The following is a 17,315-nucleotide window of genomic DNA, read 5'->3' on the forward strand; positions in this document are numbered from 1 at the left end:
TGACCCTGGCAGCTTATGAATCTGGAAAGCCTTTCTGCAGTTAACCCTAGAAAAATCATGAAGTCTTAGTTTCCTCCTTTTTAAAAAGGAATGTCATGTCCTCCTTGAACCTGAAATATATTCCTTTTGGAAACTTACTGGGTGCGATGAATGTTGCATGAATGGGTACTGGGTGTCCCCCCAAACTGCGGGATGGTCCTGGGTGCAGGAGATCACAAGCTGCAAGAAGATACAGCCCTGCTATGGCAGGTAGCTGCTAAGTGGAGCTGTGCTCACAGGAATAGGTTTCCTTTTGGTTCAGACTTAAAGGCAAACAAACAAAAAGTTTCCTGCATCTCAGGCAGGAAGGCAGGTTTGGTAGTAATTGGCTTTTAGGGAGGTCTGGTGGTAAGAGTCCTTTAGGAAACCTGTGAAAATTCTACTGAGTTTCACAGTACACATCTTCAAAGATTTGGAGAAATGGTCAATCATTGGGAAAGAAAATCAAATGTGAAGTAAAAATGGTAACAGTTGGGATTGGGACAGTGAAGCCATGTAACAGGTTATGTGACTGGCTATCAAATTGCCTTTGCTGGAAGATTTTAAAATCAGGGGAAGGGGTTGGTGGGTGTAAAGAGAACTGATGGTACTTAGGTGTGGGAACACTGTCCGAGGAGCCCCCGAGCCTCACATCTGTATGGTACCATTGCTGAAAGGTGGTGCTGGCAGTGGTGCAGTGAACAGGTAAGGAATTCAGAGGAAAGGCGAGATGAGACAGGACAGGATGAGAGGAGGCAGGGTCCATGCTATGCTCCGTCTTTTGCTGGTGTGACCGGTTTGGCAGTTGTTTGGCAGTTGCAGAGGAATCTTGGCTATTGGACATGAAGCCCCAGGGGAGCTGTCTGTCCCTGTAGTCCCGCAGCTCACCTCCCAAAGCACAAGCACTTATAGCTCCTGTTGATTTCCCTTTTTCTGTCTTAGAAGTGGAGGTTGTTATTACCCTTGATCAAAGTTTCCTTCTCTGACTTACTAATCCAAAGAATCACCATGAAAGTCATAAAAGTTAGCGTGAGAGGAACTCACAAACTAAATGAAAGTTTGGTGAACTGACCTTCACATAAAACAGCAGACTGTCATTTTGTGATCTACATTTAGATTTTTTCCACATAAATCACTACACATCCCCTGTTTCACAAATTGCAGTAAATATTTTGAAACACTCTACCAATATAATTTGTTCTTGTCTCATAAATGTCTCTGAACTCCACCCTCTGCAATGAGAGTCATTTCCCTAGTAACTAATATATTCTAAAGTTTTTTTTAAATAGAGGGAATCTAAAAAGATGAAAACAAGCAAAAAAACCCCACAAAACAGTTGTAAGACTGAATGTGTTTGATGGACACAAGGTACACCACAGTTTGAGGTACTGTGAAGTTTTTATTGCCACTTGTCTAGTAATACTGTCCTCCCAGACTCATTCCAATAAAAGTTGTATTTTGCCTTGACCTTCAGGGTACAACTTGCTTTTGCAGGCCGGGTAGGACACAGTCAGGACCAACAGCTGGATGGACCATGGAACTGAGGCTATCTTCATTGTGGTTAAAGGAGCCAGCCATGAAATATGGCTACAGACAGAACATCCCTCAGGTCTTTCTTGCAGAGGTGGCAGCAGGGATGTCACTGCCTCCCTTTGCGGGGCAAGGCATAGCAGTCCCTAAAACAGTCCAGAGAGCAGCAGAGGCTAGTCAAGCAGGGAAGTTATGCAGATGTGAGTTATGGGAAAAGATAAAGGATACTCTGCTAAAGATCTCTGAGCTGGCCACTAAGTTCAGGCAAGAAATACATATTCAGCAACTTACTTTTTTAAACAAATGTAGGGAACTGGTAGATCCTGCTGAAATATAGCTTATGGTACGGTCAGAAAAGGAGGTGATGTATGGAAAAAGATTCTGAAGGATTTGTTATAGTTTGCAATGAAAGAAATGCCAAGTGGGTGGAAAAAGCAGCAAGGCACCTTGAACATACAGTTGCATGAAACTGGGTTCAGCCCTGCAGAAAAACACTGCTAGAGCAGGTTCAGAGGAGGGCCACAAAGATGAGAGCACCTCTCCTGTGAAGACAGGCTGAGAGAGTTGGGGTTGTTCAGCCTAAAGAAGAGCAGGTTTTGGGGAGACCTTATTACAAGGGTATATGAAAGGGGCTTATAAGAAATACAAAGAAAGACTTTTTACTGAGGCTTGTAAGTGACAGGAAAAGGAGCAACAGTTTAAAACTGAAAGAGGGTAGGTTTAAATTGGACTTAAGAGGAAAAACTTTTATGAGGGTGTTGAGGACCTGGCACAGGTTCCCAGAGAAGCTGTGGCTGCCCCATTCCTGGCAGTGTTCAAGGCCAGGTTGGAGGGGGCTTCGAGCAACCTGGTCTGGTGAATAATATCCCTGCCTACAGTAGAGGGGATGGAACTAGGTGAAATACAGGTCCCCTCCAACCCAAACCATTCTGTGATGATTCTACACAATACTTTTGCAGGGCTAGTGCAGTGGAAGAACTTATGTCACTGCCCAAAGGAGCTGGAGGAGTGCAGAGGGGCACACGGGACATTGTGGTCCTTGAGGTCATTTGTCTGCACCTTCCACAGTCCCGCAGGCTTGAACAGACTGCCTATCAAGGGGGATTGAAATGCTACCAAAACGGAATGGCAGCAAGGCAGCCTGTCAGCAGAGCTGATACCTTTTATTAGACCAATGAAATAGTGGGGGAAAATACAACATTTAAAAAAACCTGAACAAAGACAAGTCTTCAGGTATGAAAGCCCTGCAAGAGGAGCCAAAGCGGGAATCAGCACGGTAGCACTTTGACATCTGCGTTGCAACAGGGATAGAGAATTAGGCCTGTTGCCAAAAGAGGAGACGGAGAGGACATTTAAAACCAGTCACCGTAATGGGTACAGGTTAAAAAACACATCGTCATTGCAGTAGTTGAGACCCACGTGGCGCCCTCCCTCACCATCATGTCCTTCACTTCCCCTCGGAGGCACTGAGAGCTGTTGGTGGTGCTGTGCCCCACTCGCCATGGGGCAGGGACCTCCCTGAGGCACAGGGTAGGGCAGGGGAAGGAGGCAGCAGCCGTTGTAGGTCAGTGGGGATTTGTCCTCGCAGGATCCATCCCCCAGGGGACCAGTGCTATGCGTGAAGGGGCCATGTCCATCCTTCTCCATGGTTAGGGTGTGTGGGGTGCTGGGGTGGGTGCAGTGCTGGGGGGAAGGGGCTGTGCAGGGGACAGCAGGGCCGCTGCCAGGCCTCCCGGCGCTGGGGCTGCTCCTGAGGGCTGGGCTCCTGCTCCAGGCCAGCACCTCTCTGGAGCCCCCATCCTCCTCAGCTCTGGAGCATGGCAGCCACCCGGAGCAGCTGCCTAGCACCGACTCCCGCGAGCTTTTGCTTATGTGTCCCCCAAAATTATCCGGTAGCGAGGAAATGTCTGGCTTGGAAAGAAGTAAAGGCAAAGCCTCCCGCGTCGGCACTGCACCTGTCAGAGACTTGGGAAAGCATGACATGGGTTAGCAAAACAAGGGGTCTTGTGGCAACACGTAACATCCGTCCTGTATGAGACACTCATGAAAGCGTTCCATTAATACAGGTAACGAAGCAGGTGCTGTAGCAGAACCTCCATGTGGGGGAGTGCCAGTGGGCTTTAGGGGCAAACCAAACAGCAGACCACGGATCTGGGTTTGTTTGACCAGATTTTGCTCAAAGCCTGTTCTACACTGAAAGAATTGTTAGACCTCGCATTCACAGCCCTCAGCTCCTGCTGCCAGCATATATTAAATAAACACCTGAATATTAAATTATGCGAGTACACTTGACACCACGGATTCCTTTCTTTCCTATGAAGTTTGTAAAAGCTAAGTGTGATTTTTTAAACTGATTGTTCTGAGGTGATCTTTTCACTACAATAATATTATGCTTCAGATTTTCAAGACTCTGCCTGTATTTCTAACTAATAGACTTTCCTGTCTTTACATTTTTTTACCCCACAAACAGAAATTTCCTTCAGGGAGGGAGCAGCACACAAGAATTATCCTTCTAGGTCTTTTGTTCTGGATATTTCACAACTTCTTTAATTGCCCTAATTATTGGATTATGATTTTGCAAACTTTACTTCCTTTCAGAGCACTCACTCCCTGCTGCCATTTCTGATGAGTACCTACAGGTCTCTCTTCTTTGTAATTCTACTTTTGCATCCATTTAATTATAGTGATTTTGCTGACTGCCAGAGTAGCAAAGCTCTTTTCAGCTGTCCTCCACTCACCATAAGAAGAAATTCCAACAACCTGATGTAGGACCCAGCCCACCTTCAGCTAAAGACCCACTGATGCTGTAAGGAAAACATCCTGTGTATCACTTGCTCTATTTTGGGCTCACAGTTTTCTCCTCCCTTGTCTCTTGTGAGCACATTAAAATCAAATCTTTACAGAAGACTTTTTGCAGATTCAGGGACAGAGATTTTATGTGTCAAATCAGACTCCCGAGTTAGTCGTATTGCAGCCAATCTTGGCGGAACACAAATATGATGGGTTATTTACCCCCAAAGAACCTGCTGGAGAGCCATGAAAGGGAAACCAGCTGAGATTAAATGGTATCACTCCAACTGCACAGAGTCAGACCAGCTGAACAGCAGGCTCTATAATTAGGTATTTAAGACATCTTTGGTCTGTTCCTACTCCCACATGATTCAAAGTGAAAATACTGGGAAGCTGTTGTAGGAAGGGAAGGAAGAAGACATAGAATCACAGAATCATAGAATAGTTAGGGTTGGAGGGAGGCTGTGTCCAGTGACAGGACCCAAACCTGATGCAACCTGGTCCAAAATCTGCCAGGAAACGGTCACTGACACGTGCTGTTCTCCTGACCTGTGCCAGGGCATGTTGTCTTGGAGCACAAGTTAGCACTGGCCAAATCCATGGCAGGGACCATGAGAATAGTGACATGACTGAGCTTTCCCTCCAGCCCTGCTTTGTTTAACAGTATAGATGTAATGCCATGTTGCCACCATGCCCAAAGAGGCTCCAGGCAGGATGTGCTGGCAGTGGATGACAGTGCTGAGCAGAGAAGGATGCTGAGAATAGCCCTGTTCCTTCTTGGACTGATCACAGGGAGGCAGAATGTGGAGATGTAAGCCTGATCTCACCCAGACCCAAAGCAGACAACCTCCACCATGCTTGAACCATGGATCACTAAACCCACAATTTCATTGATCAATAATAAAAGTTACCTCAAGTTCCTGTATTCTTTTTAATCTTGGACAAGATGGAGAAAAAGCTGTCTGTGCTTTTTGGGTTGATCTTCTTGCTTCTGCTTCTAATTTTGTTTCTGGACGTGGATGGTCATGAGCTCCTTTGGACTTTAGAAAGTAATTACGGTATATTAAAGTTAGAAACAACCTTGTTATTAATCTTAAGGGAATAGAATTTGTAGCACAGGCCAAACCCACACATATGGCCTGATTTAACACTTTGTATTTAATAAGGCAATGTGTGCTCACAGCCCAAAAAGCCAGCCCTGTCCTGGGTTGCATCAAAAGAAGTGTGACCAGCAGATGGAGGAAGGGGCTTGTCTGCCTGTACTCTGCTCTTGTGGGACCCCCACCTGCAGTACTGCATCCAGCTCCGGTGGCCCCAACACAAGAGGGGTGTGGACTTGCTTGAGTAAGGCCAGAGGAAGGCCATGAAGATGGTCAGAGGGCTGGAGCACCTCTGGAATGGAGACAGGCTGAAAGTGCTGGTGTTGCTTAGCCTAAAAAGAGCAGGCTCAGGGGAGACCTTAGAGCAGCTTCCAGTACCTAAAGGGGGCCTAGAAGAGAGCTGGAGAAGGACATTTTACAAGGGCATGTAGTGGCAAGTCAAGGGGGAATGGCTTTAAACTGGTAGAAGGGAAATTTAGATACGGTATTAGGAAGAAATTCTTTGCCCAAAGAAGCTGTGGCTGGCGTGTTCCTAGAAATGTTCAAGGCCAGGTTGGACGGGTCTTTGAGCAACCTGGTCTAGTGGAAAGTGTCCCTCTCCATGGCAGGGGGGTTGGAACAAGGGGACCTTTAAGGTCCCTTCCAACCCAAACCATTCTATGATTCTATGGTAAGACCTATTTAAGGTGAGCTCAAGTAACAAATGTATCCCAGATGAAGAGTGATGGGGTAGAAGTTCTCTGAAATCATAAAACCAGTGCACCATATTTATGTACAGAAAAGACTCCCACACTAGAGCCCCAGCTGAAGCCACTGGGTCTTCTGCAGCCTGGCTACAGTGTCCCTGCAGTCGTTTCCATCTTCCTCGCACTTCAAATATTTTTATCAGAACATTAATTTCCTTTAGCTTCTGCAGAGAATTAATTTTATTAACCTGCACATAAGTGAAAGACTGGAAAACAGGAGAGTTCAATGGTTATAGTACTAAACTACAACTACATCTTCCAGAAATAGTGCCCAGCATTTAAACACTTGCATACACTGTTTTCCATATATCAGTTACACATAACACAGAGATGGCATTTTCCATACACATTCCCTTGGGTAGAACCATTTCCTGCTCTAAGATAAGCTCGTGCTTATTCATGGTGCCTGGGAGAAAGGGTTGAGAGAACATGGCGTTTCTGATTTTCTGAGACTTTGTTGGTTTCTGTGTTCCTGAGGCAAAGTGATTCAAAATCAAGAGATTTTCATGGGAGCTTAAGTGAAAAATCTAATATTAATAGCACAGGCTAATTTAGGTTGAAAGGGAGCTCTGGAGGTCTAGCTCAACCTCCTGCTCAGGCAGGATTAAGTTCAGGGTTAGATCAGCCTTCTCGGGGACCTTGTCTCACTCAGAAAATTTTTCTCCTTACAGTCATTTGATCTTGTCATATTCAATGACCTTTATTTATTTGAACAAAACCTGTCCTTAATCAATCTTAAAAACCAGTCTTTAAAATTACAATTAACTTGCACAGCGTAAGGTAATTTTACACCAACCTGAAAAAATATGAATTGTCCTTCATGCCTCCAGAAGTTGGTAACTGGGTAACCCCCATGGCCTCGGCAGGAAAGGAGCCTCAGGGGCCCATTGCAGTTTGGACAGCATTTCCCTGGAACAAAAATAATAGGAAATATTTTCTATACCACACCAGTCAGATGAATCCTGTGTGGTACAATGGCTCATTGGTGGTGGACTGCAACTTCTGTTCTGGGGCTCAGAAACTACGCTGAGAAAAAAATATGCAAAACAATTTCAAATGTAACCAAAAATCAATATAAGCAAACTAATTATTGCCTTTATTCTGTTCCAGTAGTAAACATAATTAGCAAAAATTATTTCTATTATAGCTTTAGTATGATTTTTTCATGTATTATCATGGTCTGTTTTATTTTTTTTTAACCTGGCAGCATCCGGAATTTCATGTGTTCTTGTCTGATTTTGATAGAGGACAGCATTCTGACCTCAGTAAGTGCTTGAGCAATACTTCTCTTTAGCCAAAAGGCTCATCAGATCCAGAAATCAGTATGTGCTAGCTCTACTGAGCAGTCAACAATTGTTTGGAATGGTCTCATTAAAAATGTGCTTGCAGGTTATGTTCTCTGTTTTCTTTGTGTTGCTCCAGTGACATGACTATGAAGCCTTTTTTCCAGTCATCAGAATTTATGAGCAACTTCTTTCCTGCAAGAGTTGTCTCCTGAGTTACTCTTGGGCCCATGCAATAGTGAAGCTACACTCAGTAGGAGCAGCACAGCAGGAAGCTGCCTGCACTGCTCAGTAGCCTCATTCATGGGCCAGAGAAGGCTGGAAATCAATCCCCAACCATCAGAAAAAGAGACTAAAAAAGAAAAAATCAAGAAAACAACCAAGCAAACAACTCCTGGCCCAAAAGTAAGAAATGTAAATGCATTGTTTCAAAATCAAGAGTTGCATTTGAATATAAAGAATGACATCTGAAAGTTTGGATAATCCCAAGGGTATCCTGTAGCTTGATTTTTGTGTTGTGATCACTTACGACTGCCATACAATGAACAGCCATGTTCATACTCACGCTGTTGTTTTTGCCTTGCTTTATCACATATGGCTGGTCTTAAGTAGATCTTCCTCCCATCCAAGGTTGAGCAGTTGTTGCCACAGACCACCACTCCAAGGCAGGACTTTTTTAAGATGCGAGAATTGTGGTTGTTGGTGTTTCTCATTGCCCAGCTGCTGTGGTGCCTCTGTGCATTTTTATCTTCCGAGCTATAGATATGCTTTACGTAGGAATCTGGCCATTCTTGAAACCCATCTATCTGTCTTACATCCTGTGGAGAGACCAAAGCAAGCCACGTTTTAGGCTGAGGAAAAGAAGAGCATGCGCAAGAGCCCAGCAGACCTGGTTTTCCAGCACCTAGTCAGGTGATGCTTTTTGGCAGGACGGAACAGTGGAGAGAAGGCAGAAAATCCACAGCTCCTCATGGCTCCCTGTGAGCCCCAAAGCATCAGGAAAGCCTGGCTGGGAGGCTGTTCCAACTCACCCACGGGTGCAGCTCAGTACAGGACCTGGCTAGGAGAGAAAGGTGAGGTGCCTGACGTAAAATAGCAGATACTTTCCTTGCAGGCAGCAGTCATCACCTGACTAGCTACTGTTAGCCTTTTATAGCAGACATCCTGCTTCACCTTTCAGGCTGTTTGCAGCACTGTGACACTGAGTCATCTGTGTTGATTTGGTTCAGTTCACTGGAAAAAGGGCAAATACTGAATCAGGTGGAGGCTATGCCCACATTTAAGTGGGTGTTTAGTTCTGGACTTTGGCTCGTTTTGGCCTTTCGCTCGTTTTGGCCTTTCGCTGTGACAGCCTTCCACAGTGGCTTTTCTGAAGTCCAAAACAAAGACACCTGTCATTCTGGTCAGGTTTTATTTTCACTGCTGTGGACTAAGCTACAAAACAAAAAGACAACACTGCAAGGAACAATTAAAATAAAACTCAAAGGGAAAAACCCAAACAGCAAACAAACAAGGGATCAAACACATCACCTCATTTGGTACAGTCAACACAGTAAAATGCAGTAAGCTGTAAAACACCTAACATATCTGTTATGGTTTTGAGGGAAAAAGTCTTGTGGGATTATAAAACTTGTTAGGAATGTCCTTGAAATTGCTGATCCCAGCCACTGAGAGCCATTGCAGCAGCAGGAGCATCCACTGAAAGGAGAAAAACTCCTGTGCTCCCTCTAGAGCCATCAGATAGTGTAGGGAAAGGTGTGGAGGAAGCCTCCAGGCTGAAATGCAGGTGAAGGTGACCTTGGAGTGGAGGGTAGGGGAGAAGGCAGTCTGGAACATGGAGCTTTTGCGTGAACAGCAGTGGCATAGTAGGGAAAAGGCTGGGATGAGGTAAGAAGGCAGAGTTAGGAGGTGAAAACAGAACTGCATGCTGAAGGATGGCAGCAGGAGGAATCTGGCACAAGTGTGCTGGGTTGAGGGACATGGAGACGATGTTTGCATGCAGGGTGCTGTGGGCTTTCAGTGGAGAGCATGGTTGAAATTTTTGGATAAGAGAACTAGAAAAGGACTGAGGGATGGATGGATCACTATTCTGCCTCTCAGCAAATCTCTGCAAAAACAAAGCAAGCTTTTCCTAGGTGTTCATAGAAGGAGTGTTGCCTGCATGCTCGATCTGCAGCAAGGCTGAGCAACTGGAGTTGGAAGCAGCTATCCATGCTGTGCTAATTTCTCATAAAACACTACCCAGGGCAAAAACCAAGTCCTGGACATCTCTAATTCAGTACTTACAACAGGAGATGTTTTTTCACCCTTGCTTTCTCTGCGCCTCATCCACCAATGGATAAGAAAGGCAACGCATCTGCAGCATTGCTATTTTTCAAGTATCAGCAGGTCTTTCAGTAATACATTTAAGGAACAATGCATGGAAACATCAGTATTTGCTCAAGATTTTCTAGCTTTCCAGTAAAGCACTGTCCCATACCTCAATGTGGCAAAGAGAATAAAGGCAATGAAGCATAGATGACTGAGAAAGCACTGAAGATCAGCGGTGGAGATGACTGGTCAGAACTTCATAAATTTCTAAGACAGGCACATACCTGGGGAAGTTTGATGTCATTGATATCCCAGCTTGTCATTTCTCCATGTTGGGAAGCAGAGTCCTCATGCTCCATAACAACATCATCTGCACCTTTCAGCATTTTTGAATTCCTTCCCAAAGTTAGGGAGAAAGGTTTTCCTGGCTGCTTTTGAAGTTGAGTGGCTGTCAGCGCTCTCAGGCAGTTTACAACCAGGAAGCTGTTTCCTGGAGCTAAATGATAGAGAGGCTGCTCATTAAAGATAAAAATCAGTGTTCTTCTGCCAGAAAAACTTGTTCCATTAAAAGTTTTGCAAGCTGGCAAAGCAGTGGAAAATATAGCTTAGAGATAGCCTGTGATGTTACAGAGGCACTGTTAACAGCAAGCAGATTGTGCCTTTGTCATCTGTTCTGTTTTCCTCAGTGTCTTCTGATACCATGTTTATAATCATGTAACTCTGCTTGCAGGCTCCTTGTACAACTGATCCGACTCTGGCTGAATATTTCCAGAGCCAAACTGATTGAGCAGCGTGGCTGCTAAGGGCTCTTTGAGTTGCTGCTTAACCTTTAGTTATTTCACATACCACACATAGCAAAGGTGAGCAACAAGACGGGGCTGCATGAATGAAATGAAGACTTCAGATGAAAAGGCACTCAACTATTTTAAATATTGTTGTAATCCCTGAGAGCTTACCAGTTACATGAAGGGTTGGGCTATCTGCATTTTCCTATTTCAACAGCAGCCTGAAGTAAAAAAAAAAAAAACATCAACGTGTGTTAAAAACATTTTTTTGCCTGAAATCCTGTAAAGCAGGCAGGTGCCCTCCTCTGAATTTCAGTACCTGCAGAGCTTAATACTGTATCCTCAGGGATCCCATGCATGAAAAGGTTTTGAGGTTTCTTTTCTTTTGACAAGGAGAGAAAAGGGAAATCAGAAAATTAACAGGCCAGTTTGTTCCTTATGGAAACTGGGGCAGCTTCAGTGGTTTCAGGAAGATCACTGCAATTTATTACAAGGATTTGTTAGAGACTACTAAGAAGTAAAATATACTCAATGCTATTCTATCTCATGGACCCTTTTAGGCATAATTTATTTTATTCTTGTTTCTAGCTCTGCGTACGCGTGGCCCTTGGAAAGTGACTTAGCCTCATGTCCTCAGTTTACCCATTTACAAAATACTTGTGATCTCAATTTCACATGTTGTATTATCACCTTTAAGGCAAAAGTTTCCAGATATTTGCAGAACGCTTGAGACATTCAGCTATGTGGTGCTCTGGCAGCATAGTCAAAGCTCTACTGCCCCACTCTGTGGCTCAGGCTGTGGCAGTGAGGGAGAAAGAAGGATATGGAAGATCATACCCCACTGAAGAAGACCCCATAGCAGAAACACGTGGTTGTAGGCTATTACAGAGCAGTGACCAGATCATGCTCCTTACTTGTATTGTTTTACCACCACACAAAGAAGGTGCTTTTGTCAGTGCTCCCATCAGTCTTTCTTTTTATCTCTTCGGTCTCATCTTTCAGTGAGGTCAACCTTTAACTGATCTTAGGTGTAGTCAATGGCCCTTTACATGGGCTGAGTTGTCTGCTGCAAACAGCGTGTGCTTCACTGTCTTCCACAGCTGCTTTGCCTCCACAGCTGCTTGCCTCCCAGTGCATGATTTCCCCTGGCACTGAAAGTTCTCCCTGCTGATGGGAGCTCTCATGCCTCTCCTCTACTGCAGGTGTTGGCCTTTGCATGCCTTTTATCGTTCTTCCGTTCTCCTTTCATTACTGCAGAGTTTTGTGGTGCTGCACTGCACCAGGAGCTGAGGAACATACAAGTTTGGATGACAGCTCTGTATACCAAGGTCCTACTGGTGCTCCTTTTGAGCAATATTTCTCTGGATTGCCCTGACATTTTTTTTGTTTGTTTGTTTTTAAAACGCATTCTCTAGACTTAAAAATAACAATTTAATCCCCCAGTTCAGCCTTGCTATTTGATCAACTGTGACAGCAGGATGAAGTAATAAGATTAAACTCACAGACACAGAGCATAAACTCACTACAAATGAAGATGTCACTTGTAATGAAAAGATGGTTTGGCCTGTGTAAAAGTGCACTGGGGACGCTGCTCATTTTCTGGAGGCAAGCTTTTGTTCCCAGATGGCGCTGACATATCCTCAATTTGGTTGCCTCTATATTCAACATTATTTGAAATGCTTTATGCTTCTTTGCCGTTCAGTATCCAAAAGTGAGAGCTTCTCCCCTGTGGTCTGCCACTTTGAAAGAGAGATTGCTGTATTTTGACATGGAAGTATTTTTAAATTTTGGTGGGTTTTTTTGTGGTTTTTTTTTCCCTTGGGTTTGTTTGGGTTTTTTTTTTAATTTTTTTTTCTTTTTCCTTTGTTTCTTTTGAATTCTTTTCTTGAAACTGGTCTTGCTAGCGCCCTGGCTATCAGAACTGGCTGTTGGTCTCATGTTTTTGTTCAGTTGTCATGTTTCTGAATTCTGGACTGCTTTGTGTAAGAAGTCAGTTCTATGTAGGTAGTGTAGTTCTAGATTTGCTGCTTCAGTCGCATTCATTGAACAGTTTTTAAGTTTTTTTTTTTATTTAAAAGTTTAATCTCCTACCCTCATTCCTCTTTCTAGAAGTGCTGTATGGAATGACATATTCTGCAGGGTTCTGTGATGGTCCCATCATGTAGAACAGGCATGTCTATACTGCAGGTTATAAACCAGACAGATTAGCCTGGAATTCACCTCAGAGCTCGCTCAAGCACTGATGAATGTCTTAGGCTCTTTTTTTATCTACTACAAATATGTAGTTTCATCACTTTTGCCCTCATTGGGCTAGGTCACTGCTCAGCACAGGCTCTCAGAGTGGCTTCATCAGACCACCTGGGAGTACTGCGTGTTGCCTGCACAGAATAGAGATGCACATGCATCACCATTGTAGCACCTTATTAAGGGGATATTAAAGTCCTGCTGGTGGAATGGTAATTTCTTGAACTGCTCCAACTCAACAGCTTGCAATCATCTCAGTTTTTCTCTGTGTCAATTAAATGATACTTCAGTCAGATGCAGTATTCTCATTTTTCATTGTCTATTTACTTCCCTAGCTGTTTCTAGCAGACAGATGCAGTTGTGGGCATGATTTGCCAGAGGCTCTGCCGTATCAGCTTCATGTCCACACACTTATATCACATATAGTAAATATCTCTGACAGACTTCTCAGTTCCTGTTCTTGAGGAAACTAATATTTGTCCACTTGTGGATTAGCTCCTAAGCAATATTCTCAGCTGATAGCCTGGTAGTTGTATAATTTACTATTGAACAGAATAATATGAATAATCTATTAAGACTTTTAAAAAAATATTATTACTATTTGTCCCAAGGGAGTGTTTGAGCATTAAATACTAGGCATATATCTTCTTCTGCCATGTGAAGAACATAGCTCCAACTGAAAGGTCTGGGGACTGAGCTCTTTTTAATCATCCATTTGGATTCTTGAGCGTATACAAATAGACGTTTCACTTCATTTCTCAGTAGCTCTTTATTAAAGCTGTGAGCTCTGATGCTTTGGCACTGAAGTCTAGCTTCCTATTCACTTTATTGATGTCTTTGGTTGTTTTTTTTTTAGCTCTTATCACACCAGACATTTTGTAAAGCATGTAATGTTGTGGCTGTTCTATTTACTTCCTTTACATCATAACAGCATTAACGTTGGGATGCTGTGGTGGACTCAGGTGTGGATAAAATTTTGGTTTAACTTGTGCATCTTGCTGACTGTATAAACTATCTCTCCTAATATTTATTTATTTATTTCCACTAAGATAATAAATTCTCATGCTTTAGCTGAAGTCTCCAGCTTCTGTAGAGAAGAAAACCTAAAGTTTTAGTTGGAATGCTTTTTGTATTTCTTATGCTTTAAAATTACAACATCTTAGTGGCAGTATTATAATGTAATGTAAAAATTAGTTTACGCCTTTTCTCATTTTGCTAGTTTTCAAAGTCTAGTGCATTCACTCATGTCATCTCTTAATTGGGTATTCAGTTCTTCATCTTGCCTTTGCATCTGAGCATTTAATTTTGTTCTGCCTGGCATGAACATCACATGCATGCAAAATCTCATCTCGTGGATTGACACTTGCTTATTGAACATGGTGCTTTACTCTTCCTTGCAATGTAGTCTTCCCTTTTGTGATTTAAAGAATGTCTAATTGCTAAATGAGTTGTCTTTCATGTCCATCTGCTTCAGAACAGGAATTTGGTAGGTCACTATGATTATTATTTTCCTTGTTCCCTGTCTGTTCTTGCAATCTGCATTCTAATTTTCATGTTGTGGGGTCTGACTCTTTCTGTTATCTCTGAGAACACTCTCTGCTTTTCTCCAGGGTCAGGTGGAGTATCATATCAGCTGAATCCATCCTCAGCTGCAGGTAATTCCAAAGTAAATTTCTATCAGTTAATCATGCCCTAACTTCAGAACAGTCACTGTTTCAGGTATAATCAGCTGCTGTGGTAATCATTTATGCACTTTATGTTTCCCTTTCTACAGACTACATTGTCTCAAAGACTCAACTGTTAAGGTAGAATTATAAAGATTTAACTAATTTGATCTGCTATACATTCGAGAGGAACTTTTCATAGCCTAGGCAACTGAAAGGTACACTTCCCGGGTGAAAATTAGTTTCATTCTAGTTGCTTGCTTTGCAACAGGGCATTGGTGACTTTACTCCTGAGAAAGCATAGCTGTTTGTCCAATTGGGCTGGGGTCAGTATCCAAGGGATCAGTGGAAATTATAACCATGAGACAAGATCAGATCTTTTTCAGTTTTGGGAGTGCCAGATTACACTTGATTATCTATTTAGTTCCAGGTCCTGTATTTGTTGGTCTTAGAAGAGAGGAATACAGCTAGAAGCCAAGGCTTGGCAGCCTGGTATGGCCTCTTGAGATGGTTTCTGTCACCCTTTAGAATCTCTCAGTTCCTTCTGTGTCACTGGCCTTATCTGATCCAACCCAACAAAAGCTGCTCCAATATCCTCTATTCAAAAATTTTCTCCTTGGCCTTCACAGCAGTCCCCAGCACCTATTTCTGTACGTCCTCAGCAAAACTTGGTGAAGACCAGCTGCACTTCTGCCTTATGGGTACTGGAAACAAGTCAAACCCAGACAGGTATGTCCACCCACATGGGCAGTCCCAGCCTGTGCTGATGAGGTGGTAATAATTGACTCTGTCAAAGTTATGAACAACATGTTCTTTTCTCATTCAATATCCATCTACCACATTAGTGCATTTCTAAGCTTATCTCTTTCTCAAGATTGGCTTGAAAAACTACCTTCTTATGAGCTTTGCCTGTCCTTGCATACTCCTCATACAGGAGCAGGGTGCACAAATGAGTTTCTCAGGCTTCTAAGCTGGTGTCTGACTCCTGCAATATCCCCATGGGCAGGAGGGCACCCACAGGTTTGCTTTCTTCTGCAAAAGACATATGCATCCTCCCTGTATTTTCTCCTGGCCCTTCTTGGTCCTAGCTGTGGCAGCCACCTTGCAGACCTTGTTTCACTGGCAAAATGGACTCGTATTAGGACACCCATCCAATAAAATAAGCCAATGGTGCAAGACAACACCTTGTTTTCTAAAAATCCAGTGGACTCTGTTATAGCTAAAGTCCTCATGTACTAACAGATGAATTTCCTGAAAGTGATGACAGCATCATTGTTCCCCATGCCCCATCCCTTGCCCTGCTTTCTTCCTCCACTCGCACTCACCTATCCCCCAGCTAACTGGAGAGCTCACAATACAGTGTCCACAATAACTGCAATACCTAAAGCTTTTCATTATTTTTTTTCCCTGAAAGAATAATAGGCAGCAAAACTAGTAGCCCAGGATGCCTGGTTTGTACATTAGCTCCGAGGCTCACCTCCCTGTTTTGTCTTGATCAAGTCATGTTTGCAGAAGGACTGACTACCCTGTCAGGCATTCATGCACCCAGCACCCCAAGCTCACTAAAAGCTGGGTATGTCTCTGTAAGGCAAATTGCCTAGGTACTGGAAGCTGTACAGCTCTATTACCAGGTTTCTCTGCCAAGGTTATTTAGTTCTGCTGGCTGTACTTTTCTGTCTTGCACTACACCGTGACACGGAGAATTTCTTTCTGCCTTGCCGCTCAGTTTGATGGATGTCAGGCAAGCCTTGCTATAAAAGCCCATCCACACGAGCAGCTTGCTATTGTAGGTTGTTCCGAGTCTGCTCTGAACAAACCACTGCCCTCTCAGAAGATGGACCCTGCCTTTGAAACTGAATACAGCGCAGTTTTCAGCATATCTAATAACATGGTGCAGCAATTTTCTGGTAATCTGATGACATGCTCCAGTGATTGCCTGCCTATCTGCTATCATGCTGTAGCACAAACTGCAGTGTGAGTTTAATAAGTGTCACTGGGTTTCCTTACACCTTGTGCTCCCCTCAGCACAGAAGGACAAGCCTGTCTTTTGTTTTCTCTGCATTTCACTTGTCCATTTGTCCTTCATGAAGATGAATCCCAACAACTTTTTCTGCACTAAGTTACTGAGCTAAAGCCCCTGGACTTGCAGCTGTGACAGCAGCAAGGAAGAACACTGTGCAGCAAGGTCCTGGACCCACAAATCTTGTTGTTGACATTGACACAGAAAAGCAGAGACAAAGGACAGAAGGTATGGCACAGTACGCGTTGAACAAACCCAAGCTATCATTGACTGTGCTGTGACCCCAGATCATGGCACTGGTTCGCCTCTGTGGGGCCACCAGGAGCAGGAAGGCAGCAAATGCATGTTTGGGCAGAAGCCTGCAGGGACATCCACAGCCTGGGTTTGGCAGGAGCTCCTACTGACTATATAGTGTTATTTATACATCTTAACCTTATGGAAACAATGCATCTGTGGTGCTGCAAAGCTCACTCCAAAACACTGAGACCAAAATAATTTCACTGTGGTTTCTGAATTACCTTTCCTCTAGCTGCACTTTAGCTAGTTGTTTCTCCGGGGACAGTTTAATTTTGTGGCAAAAACCACCTTTCTTATTGTTGCTGATGCACAAGTGAAAATTGCTTTTAATGCTCCTTCCCCCCTCCTGAATAACTTCAAGGCTGCTAAGCAGAAGTTCTTGAAAACATGAGGAAGACAAAGTCAGGATGTTCTTGTCTGTTCCTTCCGGAGTATGTGCATGATTCCAATTCACCTTGACAGGGGCAGCCAATTGATCCGGAAAGCTCCATATTAGGAATTATATCTTCAGGAGTGCTACTGATACAG

At 43.6% G+C, this 17,315-nt stretch overlaps 1 protein-coding gene across 1 annotated transcript; it reads right to left on the minus strand.

Moving 5' to 3' along the window:
- Positions 1-2,829: 2,829 nt before the first annotated feature.
- GCM1 (glial cells missing transcription factor 1) lies at positions 2,830-10,181 on the minus strand. The gene is made up of 5 exons (XM_057414034.1): positions 10,062-10,181; positions 8,033-8,285; positions 6,981-7,093; positions 5,250-5,378; positions 2,830-3,513 (listed from the first exon to the last, which is right to left on the minus strand). Exons 1-5 carry the CDS (start codon positions 10,161-10,163, stop codon positions 2,911-2,913), a joined length of 1,200 nt encoding a protein of 399 aa, XP_057270017.1. The 5' UTR covers positions 10,164-10,181; the 3' UTR covers positions 2,830-2,910.
- Positions 10,182-17,315: the final 7,134 nt, after the last annotated feature.

This window comes from Pezoporus wallicus, unplaced genomic scaffold (genome assembly GCF_028554395.1).
Source record: "Pezoporus wallicus isolate ANWC-B61680 ecotype Strahan unplaced genomic scaffold, APGP_CSIRO_Pwel_v1 contig_6428, whole genome shotgun sequence".
Lineage (NCBI taxonomy): Eukaryota > Metazoa > Chordata > Aves > Psittaciformes > Psittacidae > Pezoporus > Pezoporus wallicus.